This window comes from Phocoena phocoena, chromosome 11, assembly GCF_963924675.1.
Source record: "Phocoena phocoena chromosome 11, mPhoPho1.1, whole genome shotgun sequence".
Lineage (NCBI taxonomy): Eukaryota > Metazoa > Chordata > Mammalia > Artiodactyla > Phocoenidae > Phocoena > Phocoena phocoena.
Genome location: NC_089229.1, coordinates 21,225,858 through 21,251,013, shown reverse-complemented (window position 1 = coordinate 21,251,013; position 25,156 = coordinate 21,225,858). Strand labels below are relative to the sequence as shown.

Sequence of the window (25,156 nt, the reverse complement as noted above, 5' to 3'; positions counted from 1 at the left end):
CCTTCGGCTTTTAGACCCTTAGCCTCTCTCTTCTAACCATCTCTTATCTTCTCCTAGTCTGGCAGTAGATTTCCTTATCTAGGGCTTATTTTCTCTTTCCCCAATTTCCCACAAATATCTTTACAATAACCAAGTCCTCTAAGTGCTTCTTCAAGGTTAGTGCTAGGACCATAGACTCAGTACCTATAGAGTGAAGCAGGCCACATTGTATTTTATGACAAGGACACATTTTAGATGCCAACACACAGAAATAGTCTCTACTTCCACAAAGAACTATGCGGAACTATGAGAATCCACTCTAGCTAAGGTGGAATGAAATTTAGTAAAGCACACTAGTAAGCTTTCAGACTCCTTGGGAGGACCAGATCTGGACACTCTACCTGCAGTAAAAAGGCAACAGAGAACATATTATGTCATATCACTAGAATGTTCTAGATAAAGCAAAGCCACTACCAATGCTTGTCTCTAGGTACTAATTATGTTCCAGAATTCTGCCACAGAGTCACAGAGGAACCAGCTACCTCCACCATTGCATGTGTCACCATTTGCATTGACATTTCCCCTGCATACTGCATCCTCCTCTCATTACTTCCTTTGGCACCTAAATCTCACACACACACTTCTGATTTGGCCGAGTCTACATCATAGCTAACATAGCTATTTTTCTTCATCTGATAGAGATATGAGTACAAAATATGTTTTCCTTTCCTCTTAACTTTAAGGAAAGCAACAGTGCTAGTGTAATGTTAAATGGCAACTGAGCTCAGTGTTGGGGTGACAGTAGAGAGTGGTGGGGACTGTACTTAAAAGGAGAGTCAATTATAGCCATGAGAGAATGTGGACCTAATAATTCCAGACTTATAGTTTTCAAAATAAGCCAGAAATCCAAGCGTTTTTGTTTGTTTGTTTTTGGAGCAATCTCCCAACTTTTAAACTCTGGCAATTCATCCAAATTCTGGAAAAAAAAGCCCCAAAACTCTATACATGCATCATACCATACAAAAAACATGTCTATGGGCCAGATGTGGCCATTGGGCTGTTGCTTCGTCACTGTAGCTTAGGCTTTTGGAATAAGCAAGCATAGAGTCTAAGTCTTTTTTCCCTGCTGTCCATTTTCCCACTGGACCTCCAACCAGCCAAGAAGACTTGTCTTCCCTGTGTTGGACTCCAGGACTGGGGGACCCAATATGTCTGCTTGTGTGATCTCCCTTTTCCTCTGAGTCCCCTCCCTGGGTCACAGGTCTTGACTTGATCACTTGTCTTCCCTTCCTACTCGATCCTATGTGGATCTTTCTTTCAGCCTTGGTTGTATAGGAGTCTTTCTGCCAGTTTCCTGTGAGAATTGTTCCACATGTAGATGTATTTATGACGTACGTGTTCATGGGATAAGGTGGGGGCAGGGGACGAGTTCCACATCCTCCTGCCCCACCATCTTTATCCCCTTCTTATCATTCCCTGATTGGGTAAGGCGTACTGACTCTCTGCTTTTATGAGGGCACAGGAAAGAGTGAAACTCCAGGAGGAAAACAAAAACAGCAGAGGTTAACACCTCAAAATCTATGGAACTATGCTGGGTACTAGGGATACTTGGTTTCAGACTTTATGAGTTTATAGTCTATTGGAAGAGGCAAATAATATCTTTAAAAAATACACCAAAACAGGTACTGTGAGAGTATTGGCTGGGTGGGAGTTGACCAGGTGCATTTTCTTGAGATCCTTTGGAATCTGGAGCACTGAAAGCCACACTGATGAGATCCTATTTCAAATCCTAACCTAGCTCTGGGAGTCAGACTTTAAGTCCCTCCTCCTTCCTTTGGAAGTTTCCATTTATCGATTATTTATCAAGTGCTTTATAAACTTTATCTTATTTAGTGTTCACAATAGTTCTATCCTCCATTCATGGAACTGAGGCTCAGTTAGGTTAAGTAACTTGCTCAAGGTTACACAGCTAATAAATACCAGACTCAGCTTTGGACCAGGACTGCCTGACTACAGAGCATGTTCTGTCTCTTTTTTTTTGCGGTACGCAGGCCTCTCACTGCTGTGGTCTCTCCCGTCGCGGAGCACAGGCTCTGGACGCGCAGGCTCAGCGGCCATGGCTCACGGGCCCAACCGCTCCACGGCATGTGGAATCCTCCCGGACCGGGGCACGAACCCGTGTCCCCTGCATCGGCAGGCGGACTCTCAACCACTGCTCCACCAGGGAAGCCCCTGTCTCTTTTTTTTAATTGGTTTTTTTAACTAAATGAAAAATTCTTTAAATTCTACTGTGCTTTATAATTTTCAAAAGTTTCACACACATGATTTCATATAATCCCATAATATCCCTTCTTTCCCTCTACCCCTATATTTCCCCTCCCCCTTTCCCTCTCCCCACTGGAACTACTAGTTTGTTCTCTGTATCCGTGAGTCTGCTTCTTCTTTGTTTTATTCACTAGTTTGTTGTATTTTTTAGATTCCACATGTAAGTGATATCATACAGTATTTCTCTTAATCCCTCTTCAATACTGCTTCTCTAGAACCTTTAAAGAACATCTATTTAGGTGACGCACTTAATATTTTTAAGGTGCTTTCTGATTAGTTCCTATGTAGGATCAGGCTTGATATCAAATCTGGATTATGTTTTCACCTCACCCACTGCAACTGGGTGACTCCTGGGCAAGGTTTTTTGTTTGTTTGTTTTTTGAGTTTTGGTCTTCTGAGCTGTAAGATGGGGATAAATCCTACTTCTCAAGATTGTTTTGAAGATCTCTCCCTCTCTCTTATGGGGTGCCTGCAGTGTAGAAGGTAGTCCATATCCTTCAACTTCCTTCCTTTTTCCAGTAGAGTAGCGGCTGGATGATTATGTGAAAAACAAGCTAATGTAAACGTGAGCCTTTGGAAGGCAAATTAGAATACTGTATTAGTCTGCTCTGGTTGCCAAAACAAAGTGCCACAGACTGGGTAGAAACTTATTTTCTCATAGTTTTGGAAGCTGGAGCTCCAAAATCAAGGTGTTGGCAGGCTTGGTTTCCTCTGAGGCCTCTTCTCTTGGCTTGTAGATGGCTGCCTTCTTTCTGTGTCCTCACAGGACCTTTACTCTGGTGATGTGCTCTCCTGGGGTCCCTTTGTGTGTCCAGGTTTCCTCCTCTTGTAATGACACAAGTCGTATTGGATTAGGGCCCACCCATATGGACCCTTATTTAATGTTAATTACCTCTTTAAAGGCCCTTTCTCCAAATATAGTCACATTCTGAGGTGCTGGGGGTTAGGACTTAAGTAAATAAAGGGACTTCCCTCGTGGTCCAGTGGTTGAGACTTCACCTTCCAAGGCAGGGGTCCGGGTTTGATCCCTTGTCAGGGAGCTAAGATCCCACATGCCTTGTGGCCAAAAAACCAAAACATAAAACAGAAGCAATATTGTAACAAATTCAATAAATACTTTAAAAATGGTTCACAGGGCTTCCCTGGTGGCGCAGTGATTGAGCGTCCGCCTGCCGAGGCAGGGGACACGGGTTCGTGCCCCGGTCCAGGAAGATCCCACATGCTTGCGTACCACAAAAAAAAAAAAAAAAAAAATGGTTCACATCAAAAAAAATCTTTAAAAAAAAAGAGTAAGTAAATAAACTTTTTAAAGTCATAAAATGATCTTTAGTTCTATTCAATTTGTGCTCCTTATATAGAACCCATTACCTGCAAAACAAAACCAAATCTCCATGATTACTGGAACATTTGAATTGGAAGTATAGTTCTGCAGGTACTTAAAGGCCAGTTAGCATATCTTAAGCAATTATAATCCTGGGGCTTGATTGTTTACTGGACAGTTGTTTTTGTGAACCGTGGGCCTGTACTTGTCTAGTATATAAAGAGCTAGCAGCCCAGCCACAGACTGCAGCTATCTGTATTTGGAGAAACAGCAACGATGAATGTCACCCTAGAAAGAATGAAGATTCTCTGATCTAAAAGACCAGCTGCAGGCAAACATCAATAGAAAACCAAATATGATAAGCAGCACTTATGCATGATTGAAGTCCTCTACTTCGTAAGAAGGGAGTTCCTTTTTCTCACTTATTCTTTTAACCCCAAACCCCTTTAAAAAAAATAGCTTGTCACTGGGCAGGGATGAATAGTTGCTTACCTCTGTCTGTAAAAGCTGTAAGTCAGGAGTGATGCCCAAAATTGATCCCTCAGTTCCATTCAGTTGACTAGGGATTCATGAGTCCAGGCACCGTACTGAGCCCTAGGAATAAAGATGAGGAAGAAATGGCTCCTGCCCTCAGCATGCTCACAATCTATCGGAGAGAACTTCATTCATTCATATTCTCAAATCAACACATACTTACTCCACACCTACTGTGCTGATGACAACAAATAACTAACTCCATGTGATAAGTGCCCTCATAGAGGAAAGTATAAAACACTTAGGCAGGATCAGGGATGGTACAGTCCCTAACACTGAAGCAATACCTACCTGTTTACTGGTGGTAATATTTTCCTCTTGGTATTGTAGGCTCATTTAATCTTAACAACAGCTCTGTGAGATAAATATTATATTCATTTTACAGATGAGGAAATGTGAGATTCAGAAAGGCCAAGCTACTTGCCCAGAGTCACACAGCTAGTATATATGTGGCAGAGCTGGCAATCAAACCTGGGTTAACTGACTGCCCCAAAGCCTGGTTTGTTCTATTAAGCAGGGTGAGGTAGTTCGGAATCTTCCTCTCTGAGCAACTTGGCTGTACAAGTAATGTGTCATCATTTTTCTGTTTTTAAAACAAACCAAATCTAACTCTGGTGGAAGTGAAGTTTCAGTTGATAGAGGGGTGCCCCTCCTGCCACACCCAGGATGTGCAAAGGAGTCACAAACAACTCTGGAGCTTCCTCTAGTTGTTGACCCATGCTCATTCCTGGTCCCATGGTCACGTGAAGCCTGCGGACTCAGCTGCCACTTCAGGCAAGAGAAACTGAAACTGAAGGAAATCTACTCCCATGCTATTGTGTCCTCCCTCTGGAAGCTCTTAGGACATCCCAGGTGGCACCATGCACTCAGAGGGTGCTTGTGTTGGTTCAGGTCCTCTAAGAAGCAGATGCTAAAACTGGAATAGATGCACAAGAGAGGGAGAAGGGGAAGGAGCTATGGGAGCCTGGGAGAGCATTCAGACCACCACACTATCTGCATAAGAGAGAGGGAAAGAAGAAAGTTTAGGTAGGAAGAGTCTCAGACTCTACCACGGTACTAGGAAGTTTTGGCAAGGCCACTGGGGAGTCCTGCCTCTTGCAGGAAAGGGTCTGCCTTAAATCACTGCTGTGCTTCGTGCTTGCTGGAGAACAGCCTGTGACAGTGTGGTCCTCGAGCCAAAGCCCTGGTGCACTCAGAGCACAGCAGCTGGGTCTGTCTTCAATTAAGCTCCTCAAGACCCCACAGTGCCTGAGAATGTTAGTCTGTGTTACTTTTCATCCAAAGCATCTGCTTGCGTATAGAGAGATGCTAAGCTTGTGAATGGTAACAATTTTATTAATAGCAATAATAATACTACTCACCATGTATTAATAGAAAGCTCTTTTATGTACCAGGCACTGCACTAAATAATTTACATGCATCATATCATTTAATCATTAAAACAACCTTATGACATAGCTATGATCATTAGCCCATTTTAGAGATGGTGATTGTTATGAACTGAATTGTGTCCCCTCCAAATTTGTATGTTGAAGTCCTAATTCCTGGTACTTTTTTTGTGTGTGTATGTTGGAAAACAGTTTATTTATTTTTAATAAAGATAGGAAGGAATTACACTGAAGTATTGATACTTATCTCCATGTTATGCAATTATAGGCAGTTTTTCTGCTTCTTACTTTCAGATAAAACACAAAAGTATAAACTTATTTTTATAACCCGATAATTATTATAAAAAAAGAAAAAGTGAACAAGTTGAATAGTCAGCTTCTAAAGGAGGAACTAGCTCATAAAACTTAAATGTTTAAACACACTACACAGTGAATAAGTTCTTACCATATATATAAAAACATCAGCAGATGAAATTTGTAGTGTCCCAATAATTGCAGCCCCCAGCCTTCATCTAATCCCTGGTGAGGAATATGTATTTGGAGATAGGGTCTTTAAAGAGACAATTACATTAAAATGAGATAATTAGTTTGGACCCTAACCCATGTGACTGGTGTCCTTATAAGAAGAGGAAATTTGGACACAGAGGGACACAGATATACACAGAGGGAAGATGATGTGAAGATACAAGGAGAAGACAGACATCTACAAGCCAAGGAATGAAGCTTCAGAAGGAAGCTTGGCAATACCCTAATCTTGGACTTCTGGCCTCCAGAACAGTGAGAAAATAAAGTTTTGTTGTTTAAACCTCTCAGTCTGTGGTACTTTGATATGGCAGCTCTGGCAAACTAATACCAGAATATTGTGGCTTAAAGTGGTCAAGTAACTTAGAGCCAAAGTCACGAAACTGGCACACGGGTGAAACAGCATTCAGCTTCTCTCATTCCAGAGCCCTTTCTCTTAAGTATTCTCCTCTACTGGGTCATCCATGGTGACTGGGCTACAAAGTAAGAGATGACAAGGTGACTCAGGAAGATCACGGAGACAGAACACAGCCTGGTGAGCTGGGAAACTCACATGAAAGGGAACTTGGCTGGAAAGGCAGGAGAAAGGCTTCACATCTTGCCCCTACCCTTTACTGGCTCTGTGGTCTTGGCCAATCCACTCTTGCTTTCTGAACTACAGTTATAATTTGTGTCAAATGGAAGCATTAGATTTCCTGTCTCACTGAGCTGTTCTAACCATAGAATAAGATCATTATATGAAAGTGTAGGGAGAGGAAAGGGCAGAGGGAAAGAACTGAATTTTCTTCATACAAACATTAGTGTAGTTGTTATATATTATCCATGTTCTAGTGAATATTAATATTATTATAATAATGTATCAATATTAGATCATCAGTTTTCCATGCTATTCAAATTATATATGTTCTGATGCCAGAAATTCGTGATGACCACTGGGGCTGCACATTATAAACAGTTTTATGATCCAAATGACTCTTAGACATCAATATAAATGACAATAAATGGCATTAATGCTCAGCCCAGCAGAGTGGACTCATTGAATGGTTATGAGGATTAATGTAATAAAAATAGCTGGCATATATTGGGTTTTCACATGTGTCAAGTTCTGTTCTAAATGATCTAATATAATAATTCACTTATGGCAATCCTAAGAACAATCCCATGAAGAAGAAACTATTATTATAATTCTCAGGTTACAGATGAGAAAACTGAAGCCCAGAGAGGTTAACTAGACCAAAGTCACACAGCTAAGTAAAAAGAAGAGTAAAAATTAAAGCTAAGGGACACTGGTTCCTAGACTGGACATAGATTGGAGAAGAAATGCATCCAGGATGTCACCAAGTTTTTTGCCTGAGCAACCAAAGGAACAAACTTGTCATTACCTGGGATGGGAAAGACTTCAGGAATTAATTTCTTTTAGGGGAACTCAGTTTGGATACGTTAAGTTTGAGATGCTGATCGTGTGTCCAAGAAGATGTCAAATAAGTCTAGATATGAAAATTGGGATCTGTCAGCATATGCATGGTATCTGTAGCCCAGAGGCAGAAAGTATAGATAGAAAACAAAAGAGATCTATGAACTGAGTCCTGGGTATCCAAGTGTTTACAGGTTGAGGAAGTAGGGAATCAGCTTAAGGGATAAAACAGAAGGAGTGGTCAGGGAATTAGGAGGAACACCAAGTGAGTGTGGTTTCTGTGAAGGAAACAAAGTAGTCAAGGAAGAAAGAATAATCAGTAGTGTCAAGTGATGCTGATAGGTTGAATAGATGAGGACTGAAAATAGCCTTTGGGTTGAGCGACGTAGAGGGCATTGATGACCTTAAGAAGAACAGTTTTGGTGGACAAGTTGGGGGATACCTGGTTGGAGTGGGTCCAAGAGAGAATGGGACAAAGGGAAGTGAAGACAGTGACTTCCAAGTTGTTTTTTTTTTTTATAAAAGGAAGGTGAGAAATAGGGGAGTAGCGGGAAGAGAAAGTGTTTTTACTTCAAATTTTAATGTGGGACAAATAAGAGCATATTTGTAGACAATAATAATGATCTAGTAGAGAGGAAAAATAATTGATTAAGTATGAGGTAGGAATTTCCTTGAGTAGATGAGAGGCAATGAGATCTAGTGCCCAGGGAGAGAGGTTGGCCTTAGCTAGAAGCATGGACAACCATAGAACAAAGGAAGAACAAATTAGCATAAATACAGGTAGGTAGATAGGTACACAGGGAGGTTGCTGAAGTTCTCTTCTGATTACTTCCATATTCTTGCACATTTATTAAGCTACCACTCTGAGCTCACACATTGAAAATGAAAGCTCTTTTCCTGTTTTACTATTGCTCTTCACCTTGATTTCAACAAAACCTACATCATCCAGCAATTATAGCTGCTTGTGTATGTGTCTTTCTTTCCAAACAGCCTAAGAACTGAAGAAGGGCAGAGACCATGTCCCCTTCTTTATTGTTCCCTAACGTTCAGCACAGTGCCTGACACACAGTTGGCACTCAATAAATATTTGATGAACTGGATTAAATCCAGTACATTTGCTTCTCTCTACATGTGCTTTAACCTCATTTGCTTGAGTCATAAAAAGCTACCAAGATTATCTCTTCTGTGAATTGGTGGGCAAATTATTTGTGTTTCAGTCTGGTCTGTATTAGCTATTAGTGAATATGATGCTCAGGAAAATGTATAAGCTTTGCTTATTTTTACAAAGACTTGGAACTTAATTGGGCATCCTCAGAAGGGTTACAATATGTGAGAGGATGCATACAGCTCCTGTTATAATTGACAGATTGTGTTCAGTTTGCCCAATTACTCTTTTCTTTAAAGAAGAGAGTAAATTTACTGTAATAGATATACCATAATCTGAATTTATAGAACTCAGTGAGAAATCCTACCATCTGGTTAAAAATTGTCAGAGAATCACCTCCTTAGAAGAACCACCTAAGGAAGAAAGGATACACAACCAGTTTGTTGTGTGCTGTGATAGAAAATGTGTCTCCCTACCTCCATCTAGTATTTTATTAAGACTTAGAAAAAGAGGAAGAAAGAAAAACATCTGCATTAATTTTCTACTGTATATCTTTTTAGAAAGCTTCAAGTGACATTAAAATTAAGGTCAAACATAATAGTTAGCTGGGTCATGCAATGTGGATGAAGTCTATGGATACTCTTTCAGCAGGAAGTTCAGTAAAGCATATATATATTTTTTAATAAATTTATTTATTTTATTTATTTATTTTTGGCTGGGTTGGGTCTTCGTTGCTGTGCATGGGCTTTCTCTAGTTGTGGTGAGTGAGGGCTACTCTTCGTTGTGGTGCACGAGCTTCTCAATGTGGTGGCTTCTCTTTGTTGCTGAGCACGGGCTGTAGGTGCGTGGGCTTCAGTAGTTGTGACATTCAGGCTCAGTAGTTGTGGTGCATGGGTTCTAGAGCACAGGCTCAGTAGTTGTGGCACACGGGCTTAGTTGCTCCATGGCATGTGGGATCTTCCCGGTCCAGGGCTTGAACCCATGTCCCCTGCATTGGCAGGCGGATTCTTAACCACTACATCACCAGGAAAGTCCCAAGCATATTGTTGAGGACACAAACTCTGGACTTGGGCTTGCATCCCACCATAGATGACTTAGCTTCCTCATGTAGAAAAGGACAAGATAACACGATCTACCTCATGTGGTTGTTATGAGATTAAAACAACTTAATGCCTATAAGGGTGGAATATGATATCCAGAATATCAGTAATTTTAGCCATTATAATTTATTTTAGTAATAATGATGATGATGATGTTAAAAAATGCAGGCTGCATCCTACTCTGGGTTTCCTGTTTTCTTTCTTGGTACACTTTTTCTTTTTTTGTAGTACACTTTGTTTTTTTCTGTAATCCTGGTCTTTCTCTCTTTTTCCACTGTAGGAAAATCGATGGGACCAGTGAGGAAGAAGGTAACATTGAGCTGAATGAAGAAGGAAGGCCAGTGCAGACATCCAAGCAGAGCCCCCCACTCTGTGACTGCCACTGCTGTGGCCTCCCCAAGCGCTACATCATTGCCATCATGAGCGGGCTGGGATTCTGCATTTCCTTTGGGATTCGGTGCAACCTTGGAGTTGCCATTGTGGAAATGGTCAACAACAACACTATATACGTTGATGGAAAACCGGAAATTCAGGTCAGTGTCTGTCTATGGTGGGAGTTCTTTCAGCCATGGCTGTATTAATGTTTTAAATTCTTAAAATAAAACACATAGGATTATAAAGGAAACCCATCATTTTATTTGTTTTTTTTTTTTTTTTTGCGGTATGTGGGCCTCTCACTGTTGTGGCCTCTCCCGTTGCAGAGCACAGGCTCTGGACGCGCAGGCTCAGCGGCCATGGCTCACAGGCCCAGCCGCTCTGTGGCATGTGGGATCTTCCCGGACCGGGGCACGAACCCGTGTCCCCTGTGTCGGCAGGCGGACTCTCAACAACTGCGCCACCAGAGAAGCCCAAAACCCATCATTTTAAAATACAGATATCGGTCTTCCCTGGTGGCACAGTGGTTAAGAATCTGCCTGCTAATGCAGGGGACATGGGTTCGAGCCCTGGTCTGGGAAGATCCCACATGCCATGGAGCAACTAAGCCATTGAGCCAAAACTACTGAGCCTGCGCTCTAGAGCCTGCAAGCCACAACTACTGAGCCCGCATGCCACAACTACTGAAGCCCGTTCACATAGAGCCCGTGCTGTGCAACAAGAGAAGCCACCGCAATGAGAAGCCCGCACATCACAATGAAGAGTAGCCCCCACTCGCCACAACTAGAGAAAAGCCTGCACGCAGCAACGAAGAACCAATGCAGCCCAAAATTAAATAAATAAATAAATATAAATAAAGCAAAAAAATAAAATAAAATAAAGATACCAAAATATTTAAAAATCGAATTTGTGATATAGAAGCATATGGGCTTCTTTATGAACATGTCAGATGACAAACTCTAGCAATGGGTCTAATAATTACTGTAATTTTGAAGTCTGAAGGAGAAGCAATAGTTTGAGATAGCGGCAACAACCATCATGTGATATGAACATATTTATAATTTCCACTAGTCACAGAGTCACAGGTACTGATAAATGACTGGGGTTTGTTTCCTACATTCATAATTACAGGAAATGCTAAAGTTTAGTTAGTGGAAATAAAGATGCTGATTTTTCCCCATTCGAGTTCATAGATCCACATGGTTCCATCCACGGACTCCAGGTTAAGAAACCCCGGTAAAAATGTAAAGCACGGGGCGAGCGTCAAGAGAAGGAGGCAGCAAGTAAAGTGGGGTTAGGTCTTGCAGAGCCTGGTAAGCCATGAGGGGAGATAGGGGTGGGCTTTAAGCAAAGAAGTGGTATGGCCAAATCCATGCTCCAGAATGATCACTGCCCAGCCAGTCATCTCCAGTGGATTGGGACTGGAGTGAATGGAAGCAGAAGGCCCAGTTCAAAGGCTGTTGTAGTCATAAGCACTTAAATGCTTTAAACACTCTGATGTCACTTAAATAGTATTGATTTTATGAATCATTGGAAAGATAAAATCTGGTTTGTTTTCTAAATGGTAGGCCTAGAGAAGGATTGAAATTATGGGAAAATAAAATGAAAATGTATACCCAGTGGATACCCAACATATACGTGTTTCATTGTATTGAACACACACACAGGAGTGACGCATGTGGAAATCCATCTGTTTGCAGAGAGACATCTAATAGTTCTCTGGTCCCTGCCCATATTTGGGGAAACATTTATTTGTTTATTTATTTTAAAATTTTATTTATTTTTGGCTGTGTTGGGTCTTTGTTGCTGTGTGCAGGCTTTCTCTAGTTGCGGCGAGCGGGGGCTACTCTTCGTTGCAGTGTGCAGGCTTCTCATTGCGGTGGCTTCTCTTGTTGCAGAGCACAGTCTCTAGGCGCATGGGCTTCAGTAGTGTGGCACACAGGCTCAGTAGTTGTGGCTCACAGGCTCAGTAGTTGTGGCTCGCGGGCTCTAGAGCGCACGCTCAGTAGTTGCAGTGTATGTGCTTAGCTGCTCTGCAGCATGTGGGATCTTCCCGGACCAGGGCTTGAACCTGTGTCCCCTGCATTGGTAGGCAGATTCTTAACCACTGCCCCACCAGGGGAGCCCTGGGGAAATATTTAGATCAGAATTTTCCAAACTGGTGTCTGGAAATCATTGTTCTGTAGGCTGTGCTGTGAAGAAGGTGTCTTGTGAACTGGGAGCCTTTACTGTGTTGTGTCCTATGAGAATCTCCAAGAGGGAGCTGTGGTGTGCATTGTTTCCTGGACTTGATTGCAGAATGCTTTCTTTCATGCCGCATCTGTTTCTTGACAGAAACTGTTCCAGCATTATGTGGAACAGTTTCTGTCAAGCACCGGTTTGGGAAAATTTGATTTCAATTCATTAAAAAGAAGTCGTTAGTTGGCCGGCAGGTTTTTTGTTTATTGTTTTTTTCCCTTTTTCTTTTTAGCTAAGAGATTATTCTGCCAGAAGAAAAGGGTACCATGGAGATTCTTCTAATCATTCTCTTTTTGATGCCACAGCTGAATCTGTTTTAAAAGGATACCCTGGTTGTTTATTTTGAGGCGGGGAGGGAGGGCCGTAGAGGTGTGAGGGGGCATGTCATGCATTTTAAAAATAAAGAATGATGTATATTAGTGAGGTTGCAGATGTGTATCACATGCATTCTGGCAGGCTTTTGTGAGCAAGGGCAGCTAATTAAACTCGTCTGCTGAGGCCCGGATCAAAATGATATGCTGGTTTGCAGTTGTTTGTTGCCTGAAAAGATAGGCCTAGGTCAACAGAATTTGCTTGGAGGTATATGGAAAAGACATTTTGATAAACTTAAGGAACAATGCTGTGCGTGCTCTCTAGTTTCTATGGTTTTGCCCTCTGGAGTCTCAGAGAAACTGATTAAGATCTAAAATATGCTTTACATCATTTTCCCTGGCCTTGTAACTAGGAGTTTAGTAGCATTTCAGAAGTTCCAATTTATAGCAGACCATTTCTCTGTTATCCAAATAGAACAAAGCTTAGAAATCATCTGAGCATGTTCAACCCGAGGACAAAGATTTCACTAAGTATATTACAAAAGGCTCTCAATGGCTGGTATATTTGTTTGGTTGGTTTTATGGGAGAAAAACTAGATATTTTGCACTGAGATATTTTAAAATCTTCGTTTTCAGCAGAGGGAGAGAAGTAAGCAGTGTGAATTGGTAGGTCTTGCAAATAAATGGCATATTTTCTATTAGTGGTATAAAGGGTAGTTTTAGTTGATGTGTGAGTAATCATTTTTAGTTTAATGATTATGAGTTTTAAAACACGTGAATCACTTAGAACAGTGTCTGGCATGTGGTGAGCAATAAATGACTAAAGTGTGAGCAACTTTGAGATTGGTTCCCATTACCCTCAGGAAAAACCCAAACTCCTTCTCATGAATCACGAGCCCTGTAGAGTTAAGAAGAATTGGGCTTTGGAATTGGCCAGGCGCGGTTTCACACTTGACTCTGTTGTTTGTTAGCTCTGGGACCTTGAACAAGCTGCCCTTCTGTCTTGGTCAGGGATTGCTGGTTGCAAAGAATAGAATCGCAGGGAAACCAGCTGAAGTTAGGAAGGAAATTACAGTGGGGCTATAGGGGATCTCACGAAAGTGAAGGGCAGAAAGCAAATCTGCTGTGTATGTTTGTGCAGTCTGCACCCTGGACAGGGGAGCCCAGCCTGAGGTGGGACTAAAATCCAGGCTGTACCCTACTGTGGGGAGGAAAAGGAGCCAGGAAGGGCAGAGTGGAGCTGGACCTCATGGGAACTAGGAAATCCTTAGCTTAGTCTCCAACTTGCTTGCTGTGCAGTGTCTTGCATCTGCTTCTCTCTGAGTCTGCTCCATTCTCCCAGGTCTCTCCATGGACTGTTGTTTTTGTTTTTTCCTTTTTAAAAAAATATTTATTTATTTATTTTTGGCTGTGTCGGGTCTTAGTCGCTGCACACAGGCTCTTTGTTGCGGCTCACGGGCTTCTCTCTAGTTGCCGCGTGGGTTACCGAGCACGTGGGCTCAGTAGTTGTGTTGCATGGACTTAGTTACCCCATGGCACATGGGATCTCAGTTCCCCGACCAGGGATCGAACCTGTGTCCCCTGCATTGGAAGGCGGATTCTTAACCACTGGACCACCAGGGGAGTTCTTTTTTTTTCTTTTTCCATGGCTTCTCACTGCCCTCCAAAGCTGAAGTTCTTTGAGCCGTTGCCTTGCTGGGGAGCTGACTTACTTGGCCCTGACTCCAGTGGGACTTGTTTCAATTCAAGTGTTCAGTATTGTCTAACTAGAATCTCTGGGTTCAGATTAGAGAGAGAGAGAGAGAGAGACAGGTGGGCTGAGTCCATCGCATGCCTTGGCTCCCTCTACTCAGGTGTCCAGTCACAGGGGAGAGGCCCATGGCTCTGGGGGAGGAAGACAATCCTCTTAGAAGGAAACATGTGTAGGGAGCCAGGAACTGGCATTTCTAGCAATTCTTTGCTAATCCTCATTGCCTTATTGTGAAATGGGAATAAAAGGCCTGCTTTACAGATCAAATGAGATAATCTGGCACCAATATATTAAATACCTATATTATTTTCCTAAGGCTGCTGTAACAAATTACCACAAACATGGTGGCTTAAAACAATAGGAACTTAGTCTCTCATATCCGGGGAGACCAGAAGTCCGAATCAGTGTCAGCAGGTCCACACTTCCTCCAAAGGCTCTAGGGGAGGATCCTTCCTTGCTTTTTCCAGCTTCTGGTGGCTCCAGGCGTTCCTTGGCTTGTGGCAGCATCACTCCAATCTCTGCTTCCGTCTTCACATGGCCTTCTTCCTGTGTACCTTCTCTTATGTCTCAAATCTCCCCCTGCCTTTTTCTTACAAGGACACATCATTGGATTTAGGGCCCAGCTAGATGATCCAGGAAAACTCATCTCAAGATCCTTGAGTTTATCACATCAGCAAAACCCTTTTCTCGAATAAGGCAGCATTCATAGATTCTGGGGATTTTGTGCATATATCGTTTGGGGCCCTTTTTTTCAGCCTAACACAGTACCTGACACAGTGCTTGGCTTATGATAATAGTTCAGACATGAGGCCATTATGATTGTAATGGGCTCAAGAGATAATGAAAGTCAGTTCTCAGCAGGCACAAGTGCTCTTCTTCAGGTATCATTTCTCAAATGGACAGAAGCACCATCTCGTCAGAGAGAAAGACATGAGCAAGGGACCAGGTGATTGACAATTAGCTGCTGGTTGAAGTGGAGCCCTCTGTCTTGGATCCTTGGATTCTTGGGGCATTCTGTGACTCAAGGCAAAGAAGTCCAGTCTCTACTTCTCAGTGAGAAAGTCAAGTCTCCGCAGCAATGGAAAGAATACAGTTTTTTGGGGTCAAGTAGGTAAGAGGGCTTGGTCTTGGCTGTCTTTATAACTGCTGGTATGACCTTGGACACGTAAATTAATCTCTCTAAGCCTCAATTTCCTCTTCTATAAAAAATGAGATAATAATAGTTACCTCTACCTGTTGTAAGGATTAGAAGAGGAAAGACATGGAAAGTGACTTAAAATCAGGTCCCTCTTCACTCAGTGCTTCCCTCTGTCTTTGAGTAAAAGCCAAGGTCCTTATGATGAGTTAAAGGGCCGTTCAACATTTGAACCTCTCTTATTTTAATGCCTATTATCCTCTTCCTCACGTTTACCCTCTAGCTCTACTGACATCTTGCCATTCCTCTAACACACAAGACGCATCCTTACCTCAGGACCTTTGCACTTGCTATTTCTCTGCCTGGAAAGCTTTCTTTTCAGATAATGAACAGCATGCCTTGCTCCCTTTCTTCCTTTAGGACTTTACTCAACAATCATCTCCTCACTGAAGCCTTTCCTGGCCACTCTATCTAAAATTTCACCCTACTTCATTCCTACACAACATTTCTGTCCCCCTCTCTGCTTTATTTTTTTCTTCTTATCACTGATCACCATCTAACACAGTATGCACTTGTATACTTTCTGCCATCCCCACTGGCATCTTTGTGAAAGTAGCAATTGCTGTCATTGTTCACTGCTGTATCCCCAGTGCCTAGAGCAATGTGTGGCATGAAGTAGCATGAAATAAAAATTTGGTAAGCTGGTTTGAATGAATGATTGTTAGTCCCATTTTACTCTTGAGCTTCAACTTCCTAATCTGCAAAGTGGGAACTACAGTACAGAGCACAGGCCAATGTTACCTGGACTGTGATCTCCTCAAGGCAAAGGCAATACTTGTATGAGTTTGTATTTATACTGCCTATCACCTGACCTGGCACACAGGAGGCATGAGGTACACGTTGAATAAATGAGCAAATTATTATATAACAATTTGTACGAAAATAAACTGTGATGAAAATTTATGAGATGTTGGGTACATCCCTGGTGGTCCAGTGGTTAAGACTCCGCACTCCCAATGCAGGGGGCCTGGGTTCGATCCCCGGTCAGGGAACTAGATCCCGCATGCATGCCGCAACTAAGTGTTTGCATGCTGCAACTAAGAAGTCCGCATACTGCAACTAAGAGGCCTGCAGGCTGCAACTAAGATCCTGCATGCTGCAACGAAGACCCAGTGCAGCCTAAATAAATATATAAATAAATAAATATTTTTTTAAAAAAGAAAATTTATGAGATGTAGTATGTTGATAATTAAGAACCCTTACTCCATAATAGGAACATCTTGCATTTTGATATCAATGCTTTACAAAGCCATTCGTTTATTCATTCATTTGGCAAATCTTTACTTGCCCCTTCTACATCACAGGCATTTGTTTCAGGTACTAAGGCTATAAAGTCAAAAGGACATGGCTGCCACCTTAGAGTTACTCGCCACCCCATGTGGGAAGTGGACACGTGAATGGCAAGTTTGAGAACAGTGTGAGTGCCATGGCTGCAAGAACAGAGGTCTGTGGACCAAGCCTAGGAAAATGACCACTTCAGTTCAGGGCAGTTGAGGCGCTTCCTCAGAGGAGGGATATTTGTAGGGAGTCTGAAAAGGATGAGTTACTATGCCTGGGGAAGAAAGTGAGGAAAGGCTCTCTAACCCTCAAGAGTCACATTTTCAATGACCTCAGAGTTGTGGAAGGGTATTTTGTTATTATCATCATCAGAACAACCATAATGGCTGCTAACATTTATTGGGACTACACTATGTTCCAGGCATTATCCTAATGTGTTAAATGCAAAATCTCTAAGCAGAGGGGTAACCTACTAGAAATATTTATGGTGTTTATCCCCACACATACTATAGGGAGGTAGAATAGGTTTTATTATCCTCATTATGAAACGAGAGACTTAAGGCTCTCATTCCCTTTGTGCTGTCACTAAACTGGTAACTGAATAACCTAGTAAATAACCTAATAAACCTAGAATTTATTTTTTGTTTTCTTTGCAAGTTGTTTTCTTTTCTTTCGAGCACTCATCGTTATTCTGTGTGTATATATGTATACACACACATATAGGTATATATATAATATATACACACATACATGTATATATGTACACACATATATATATGAACATATACATGTATATCTATTTTTTCTTTTTTTTAATTTGTACATAATCTCTCCTTTCTATCACTAGAGCCTGAGGTCAGTGACAGCCAGGACTTTGTTTTGTCCTATATCCCAAGCACACAAGAGGCCCTCCATAAAATATTCTTTGAATAAAGGAGGGAAGGAAAGACCTCATGGGGTTATTGTGTAGGATGATCAGTGAATAATTATGGTCAAGTGTTTTCTTCCAAACACAACTGTGTCTGATTTCTCATTTCCAGACAGCACAATTTAACTGGGATCCAGAGACGGTGGGCCTTATCCATGGATCTTTTTTCTGGGGCTATATTGTGACACAAATTCCAGGTGGTTTCATTTCAAATAAGTTTGCTGCTAACAGGTAAGATAAATTGATATAACATGAGTGCTGCACAGACCATAATATGGCTTTGTACGCTTATAAAATCTGCATAAATGGCTCTCAATTTAGGGGTACAGAATGAAAGATAGAAGCCGTTCCTAAAGATGTGATTCACAGACATTGACCTTATATGATCCTGTTCTTAAGAGTCTCTTTTTGTTTACTTTTTTGTCTAATCTAATCTATCTTGCAATTCTTTAAATGATTATGTAATAAAAAGATCAATTGCAACCGAGTCAGGAGAAACAGTTCCTGGACCCTAAGTAACTCACTTGGTGACCTCTACTGGGTTCCTTTTTTCTCTGGGCCTCAGTTTCTTCATCTGTGAAATGAAATGGATTAGATTGTGTTTGAGTTGCCTTTGACCAATGACATTCTGTGATTCTCTGTACTATGTTAATATCGTCCTGTTCCATACAGGTTTTGTCATGTGAGTAGGAGGGGCTAGTCTCTAGATTGCAAGATGTCTTTAATGCCCTTGAGATTCTATGGTAGGTGTTTGAGCAATTAAAAGTGGGTGCAAGACAAAATGAGCTGCTTCAAGGAGTAGTAAGTTCTCTGTCACTAAAGGTATTCAAGCAGAAACGATGGCCACTTGGGGGAGATGTAGTATGTATATGTACCAGAAAAGGAGTGTACTAATTATTTCCAAGTCTCTTCTAATTGTAATTGACTTTACATATGTGGATTTTGTGAAGTGTATACTTTATAAAGCAGTGTTTTTCAAACTCTAAAACAGAACTCATTAGATGGTAATAAAATCAATAGTGATTTACCAATGACCATTTTCTAAAAAAAAGAGGGAGAAATAGGAGAAAAGGTAATCAAATAGAATAAAATAGAATAGAAAATATCTTAGCTCATTGCACATTTAAGTATTGGTTTTTGAAGCTTGTTTCGGTTACATTTGTGTGTATCGGTGTGTTGAGTTGCGATATAAAATATATTTTGTTTTATGGGTCAAGGACAAAAAAGTTTGAAAGTCATCTTGTATAAGCATGACTCATATTTACTTATGTTCTTGTGTAGTTTGTGTCCTTTATTGTCACTTACCTGTTGTATTCTTCTTAAAAAGTGATAAAATATTAGTTCTTATGGTCTCTGGGGTTACTACTTACACTTCTGCCCTAAGAAGAAATAACATATAAAATGATTTTGCAGCATGTGAAAAGGGCTGAAGCATCACTAACACGTGTGAGAAAGGAAGAAAATGCTGCTGGCTCTCCTTTCCCAGGACACTCCTGTCCAGGCAGGGAGGAGAAGGCACACGGCACTTGGCAGAGAGTTGGGGGCTAAGACAGGTACACAGCCTGTCTTGTGCTTGGCTGGTCCCAGGACGCAGCATGCTTCTCAGATAGTCAGTATCCCCGTCTGGTAAAGTGAGAGCAGAATTGGGAAGCAGGAGACACAACCCAAATGTACAGAAGTCGTGAGGTAATGGTCAGAATGGATCAGTTGGGTAGAACCAAGAAGAATGGTGGGTCTCCAGCAAGCTTACCTCATGCTGGTCAATCTCCAGCTTCAGGATCTCATCTGGGCAGGACATCCCTGTACTGCCCAAAACCTTCCCATGATTGGTCCAGGGACTGGAACTTGGGAATCAAAGCGGCCCAACAGTCTAGCTTGGAACACACCAGATCCTAACACAACATCTATTTCTCTTTCCATTAATTTCTATAGTGATCTTCCATAAACTGTTAGGTTTGTTCCTGCTGTTTAACTAACATGCCACATCCATCAGTGGACCTGCCCAATAACACAGTGTTTTGGTCCCTCAGGGTCTTTGGAGCTGCCATCTTCTTAACATCGACCTTGAACATGTTCATTCCTTCTGCAGCCAGAGTACATTACGGATGTGTCATGTGTGTCAGAATTTTGCAAGGTCTAGTGGAGGTAGGAGATTCTTAACACATTTTGATATTGCTGGAGACAACATGGTCCTCTAGAAATTTCAGCTTTTGAGGAAAACCTCCTTTACTCAGTTTTCCTATCTTCCACCTTGTCCTGCTATCTGAACTCTCTGGTTGTGATTACAATTATGAATACTTTAATTAAACTGCCTTGTATGATTCCAAATTTATACCCAATAAAGGACCATTTCATAGAGGGCAGAATTTCAGTTGAGCCAGGAGTGATCTTAGAGATAATCCACCCCCTTTCATTTAATAAAATTTGAAACTGAAAGACCCAGACTTACAGTTCACATAGCAAGGGCTCTAAAGCAGTTTAAATGGACTTATTAATAAATCTGTAAATTTCCAAGGGTGTAGTCTTACACAGAGATTTAACTTGATGAAGGAGGTAGAATAATATAGAGCCAGAAAGTAAATATTTTGCACTGTGCTGGCCATACTATGGTCTGTCACAATGACTCAACTCTGCCATTGTAATGCAAAAGCAGCCAGAGACAATATGTAAACATGTGGGCATGGCTACTTTCCAGTAAAACTTTTTGGACACTGATATTTGCATTTCATATGATTACCACATGCCAGGAAATATTCTTCTTCTTTCAATTTTTTTTTCTGCCCACTTAAAAATGTAAAAGCCATCTTTACTTGAGGGCTGAACAAAAATAGATGGTGGGGCCATATCAGGCTATAGTTTGCCAATACCTGATGTAGAGAAATGTTTCCCGAACTCAGTCATTCACCTCTAACCTTTGTCACTTTTGTCACATCCACACTACGATTTATACTATTATTTGCCTATAGTTTTTCCCTAGATCAATTCACTTCAAAACAAAACAAAACGAAGTAAAAGAACCTATCATAAGCAACAATATCTTTGATATCATGGGCTTGATGTACTAGTTATATTTTATTTCTAAAGCATGTTATAATATATATGTAACAATTATAATAAAAAATGTAGGTTGTTGTAGCACCTTAAATCCAACTTTAATCCCACTAGAGGGGCATATACCACACTTCAGAAAATACCGACATGGTAGAAAGAACATGATATTAGCAGCCGTGAAGACTAGAATCTAATCACTTAATGGCTCTGAGCCTCAGGTTCTGTATCTTGAAAATGACAGGATGGACCGGCTGGTTGTAGAAATCCCTTTCTACACTGATAGTCTATAATAATATGAAATATAAAGACTCCTTCCCTATTCCCCACCGTGCTTACGTTTGAACCAGTATTTGAATTTCAGCATCTGTGCCATGAACCAAAATAGCTGACACATGTCATTTGGTATCTGTAAATTAGGCTTTGAATTGTAGTGTTAAAGAAGCAAAATCTCTGTTTTAAACACAGAAAGAAACTGGAGTAGAATCAAATAATCTATTTTCAACTGTTTTGCCAGGGTGTGACCTACCCAGCCTGCCATGGGATGTGGAGTAAGTGGGCACCGCCTTTGGAGAGAAGCCGACTGGCCACAACGTCTTTTTGCGGTAAGTGTATTAGAACCGTAACAAGTTTCATTTAGGAATGCTTTGGCTTCAAGTGAAGACCCTACTAAATAGAATTCATTTTTTTCACATAACAGAAGTCCAAAGGTAAATCGTTGCTAATATTGATCCTGCTGCTCCGTGATCTATCCAGGGACTACGCACATTCGGACTTTTTACTCCACTATCCTCAGAGTGATAACTTTTTACATTCATGCGTGTTCCTCATGTTCACAAAATGGCTGTCACAGCTCCAGGTATCAAGTCCACATTAAAGGCAGAAAGAAGTGGGGATAAGTGTCCTAACCATGTCTGTTCCTTTCACTAGGAAAGCAAAAGCTTTCCCAAACTCCCTAGCAGCCTTCCATTTATATTTCCTTGGTTCTAATTGTGTCATATACTTTACTAACTGCAGAGGAGGCTAGGAAAGCAAGTGCCTAGTTTTTCTAGCATCTTTAATAGACAAAGGTGAGAAAGAAGGGGTTGGAGGTGGTTGTAGGATTAGCCAACAAATGATATTTTCCAAAGTTGAAAACAGAAGATATATCAATAGAATCATCAAGGCCCCCACTCCTTTTCACAAATGAAGAAATTAAAACTAAAGTTTGAAGTTTAGTTTCATTGAACTGAAACGAAAGTCCAACGACTTGCCCAAGGTCACACAGCTACTAAGTTAAGGAGCTGGATCTAGACCACCTGGTTCTTGATTCAGAGCTTTCCTCACTACACACTACTATGTACACATTGTCATAGAAGCTGTTTAATCAATTTTCGCCATTATCTTCCAGATAAAAATGAAGTGGACACCATCCATCTTACCCGAAAGTAAATTAATGGCTCTTAAGTAGTGATGTGACTTAAATTCCTGGGTCTCCAAACTTCACCTTGCTAAGGTTGCCTCATTTGAAGCCGTGTCTTTGGGACTGGCCCCTCTACGAATCTCTGAGAGTAATCAATGTTCAGAAGAGTCTACTAGGTATTAACATTTGAACAAGAACAGCACATGTTGCCACCAATATTTTCAAATATTTTTTATGGGAGAAGGGGCCAAGAAAGACAAAAGTGCCTTAGGCCACGAAAGTCACAACAGGCCCACGTAGAATTAGGATCAGAATTTAGTTCTGCTTAGTTTTTCAGGCTAGCGTGTCTTTCCTAACCGTAGCTAATGGGTATTTCTTAGCTAAAGAGGAAGCTTTATTTCTCTGAATATCTTTATTTATTTCTCCCTCTGTCTCTCTCTCTTTACCTCCTTAAGTAGTAGTAGTAGTAGTAATAAAGGATCCCAGGGAATCTGGTGTGAAATATCCACCCAAAGTGTCTATTTTGTGCCTAGTTTGGAAATGCATGCACAGCAGAGATGTCTTTACTTCTTTAGCCTCTCTTGTCCTTAGAAACTATTTCTGTTCTCTTGTTTGAAGTTCAAGATCATATCTACCTCCACTACTGATCTTATACCACCTCTAGAAGAATATGATTCTGCCCCAGCTGACCTTGACCTATTGATATTGTCTTTTTAAATTTATTTATTTTATTTTTGGCTGCATTGGGTCTTCATTGCTGCGCACAGGCTTTCTCTAGTTGCGGTGAGCTGGGGCTACTCTTCTTTGTGGTGCGCGGGCTTCTCATTGCGGTGGCTTCTCTTGTTGCAGAGCACAGGCTCTAGGTGCACAGGCTTCAGTAGTTGTGGCATGCAGGCTTCAGTGGTTGTGGCTTGTGGGATCTCGAGCGCAGGCTCAGTAGTTGTGGCTCGCGGGCTTCGTTGCTCTGTGGCATGTGGGATCTTCCTGGACCAGGGCTCGAACCCGTGTCTCCTGCATTGGCAGGTGGATTCTTAACTACCGTGCCACCAGGGAAGTCCCCTGATATTGTCTTTGGATGATTTATTTGTAAGTCTTTTCATTTTGATTTGCCGGCAAAACAAGAATAACTAGCAGCTACTGCCCATTCTTAGTGTCTTTATAGACCTAAAAGGGCTAATTAAAGAAATGATTTGGCTCTCAAGGAAAGCTACCTGATCAAGGTCACAGGCTTTATTACATTTCCCAGCTAAGGTGTGGCCTTGGTTTCAAAGAACAGCCAAGGGAAAAATGTCATTAGAAGTAAACCCAGGCTTAGGGATAATTGATTCTTACACTTCAAAAATATTGGAGTTGGAAGGGTCTTTAGAAAACATCTAGTCCATCCATTGTTTTATATTTTTAATTAATTTTAATTTTTTTTAGAAATAAAACTGGTTTTATTCAAAGACATAGATTTTTGTTTTTGGTTTTTTTCCCCCTACTTTTATTGAGTTGTAAGAGACATGCAGACTACATAATTTTAAGGTGTTCATCATAATGATTCGACTTACATGCATCATGAAATGTTTGCCCCCATAGGTTTAGTGAATGTCCATCCTCTCATACAGATACAACATCAAAGAAATAGGAAAAACATTTTTTTTCCTTGTGATGAGAACTCAGGATTTACTCTCTTAACTTTCTTTGACAACATACAGCAGTGTCAATTATCTTTATCATGTTGTATGTTACATCCCTAGGACCTATTTATCTTATACCTGGAAATTTGTACCTTTTGACTGCCTTCATCTAATTTCCCATCTCCTCACCCCTGCCTCTGATAGCCACAAATCTGATTTCTTTTTCTACCTCCATTATTTTATAGTGGAGGCTCAAGGAGGGAAAAAAAGATATAAATTCCCATGGAGAGTGAGGACAGAACTGAGGACTCTCCCATCCCCCGTTCAGCCACTCCCCTCTCTCCACGCCAAGCAACAAGTATCAGAGAGCCTCCTCTGTCCTCCCTGGTGACCACACAGAGGCATCAAGGTGCAGTGAGGGCAATATGGGTGGAGAGCCCTGTTGGGGTGTGCTCAGGGTGTGATAGGAGATTACATTCAGCCATGTCTGGAAGGATGAGGAAGAGTTCATCTAAAAGACAGGGAAGGGCTTCCCTGGTGGCGCAGTGGTTGAGAGTCCGCCTGCCAATGCAGGGGACGCGGGTTCGTGCCCCGGTCTGGGAAGATCCCCCATGCCGCGGAGCGGCTGGGCCCGTGAGCCATGGCCGCTGAGCCTGCGCGTCCGGAGCCTGTGCTCCGCAACGGGAGAGGCCACAACAGTAAGAGGCCCGCGTAAGCATAAATAAATAAATAAATAAAGACAGGGAAGGACAATTTCAAGCTGTAAAATTTCCTCAGTGAATGAATGTTTCTTTCTGTGAGGAATTATTGGGTATGGTTGAGCGGAAGAAGCAGGACTGAATTATTAAGTAGTTAAGGTTAAAGGCTTTGGATTCCTGCAGACCTGGGGTCCTATCACTCACACCTATGTGACCTCAGGAAATCTACCTCCCCTCCCCTCCCCTTCTTGTAAAATTGGGATGACACCGGTACCAATGTTACCAGGTTGAAAAAAGGGTTCAATAAAATCAGGGGTCCAGAATACTCAGCACAGTACTAGAGAGCACACAGAAAGCACCCAGTGGATCTTATAGATTGTTATCCCCCGACCCTCCCTGTTTGCATCATCTAAGCTGGAGGCCCCACACCCCCACTCCCAGGGTATTTGGTCCAGGAAAGAAGACCACCTTCTCCACACCCACAGAGGAATTAGGCCTGCAGCTCTTCTTTCTAATGATACGTCCTGGAATGCTTGCCTTATTGGTTTGAGGAAGTCTGAGGTTAAAAAAAAAAAAAAGTGCTCCGTCATTCTGTACATGACAGTAGCAGTAATAGTTGGTGTTTT

The 25,156-nt window shown here is 41.5% G+C and overlaps 1 protein-coding gene and 1 non-coding gene across 3 annotated transcripts in view; both read left to right on the top strand.

The window, feature by feature from the left end:
* The window catches only part of SLC17A8 (solute carrier family 17 member 8), a 49,742-nt gene that overhangs the window by 7,956 nt on the left and 16,630 nt on the right, over positions 1-25,156 (top strand). For both annotated transcript variants that reach the window (XM_065887166.1, XM_065887165.1), the window contains exons 2-5: positions 9,969-10,221; positions 17,876-17,994; positions 19,794-19,908; positions 21,329-21,416. In XM_065887166.1, the coding sequence (XP_065743238.1) occupies positions 9,969-10,221; positions 17,876-17,994; positions 19,794-19,908; positions 21,329-21,416 (575 nt within the window). The remainder of the gene's footprint in view (positions 1-9,968; positions 10,222-17,875; positions 17,995-19,793; positions 19,909-21,328; positions 21,417-25,156) is intronic.
* TRNAG-CCC (transfer RNA glycine (anticodon CCC)) lies at positions 16,477-16,549 on the top strand. The gene has a single exon. It is a non-coding gene; the product is annotated as a tRNA-Gly (tRNA).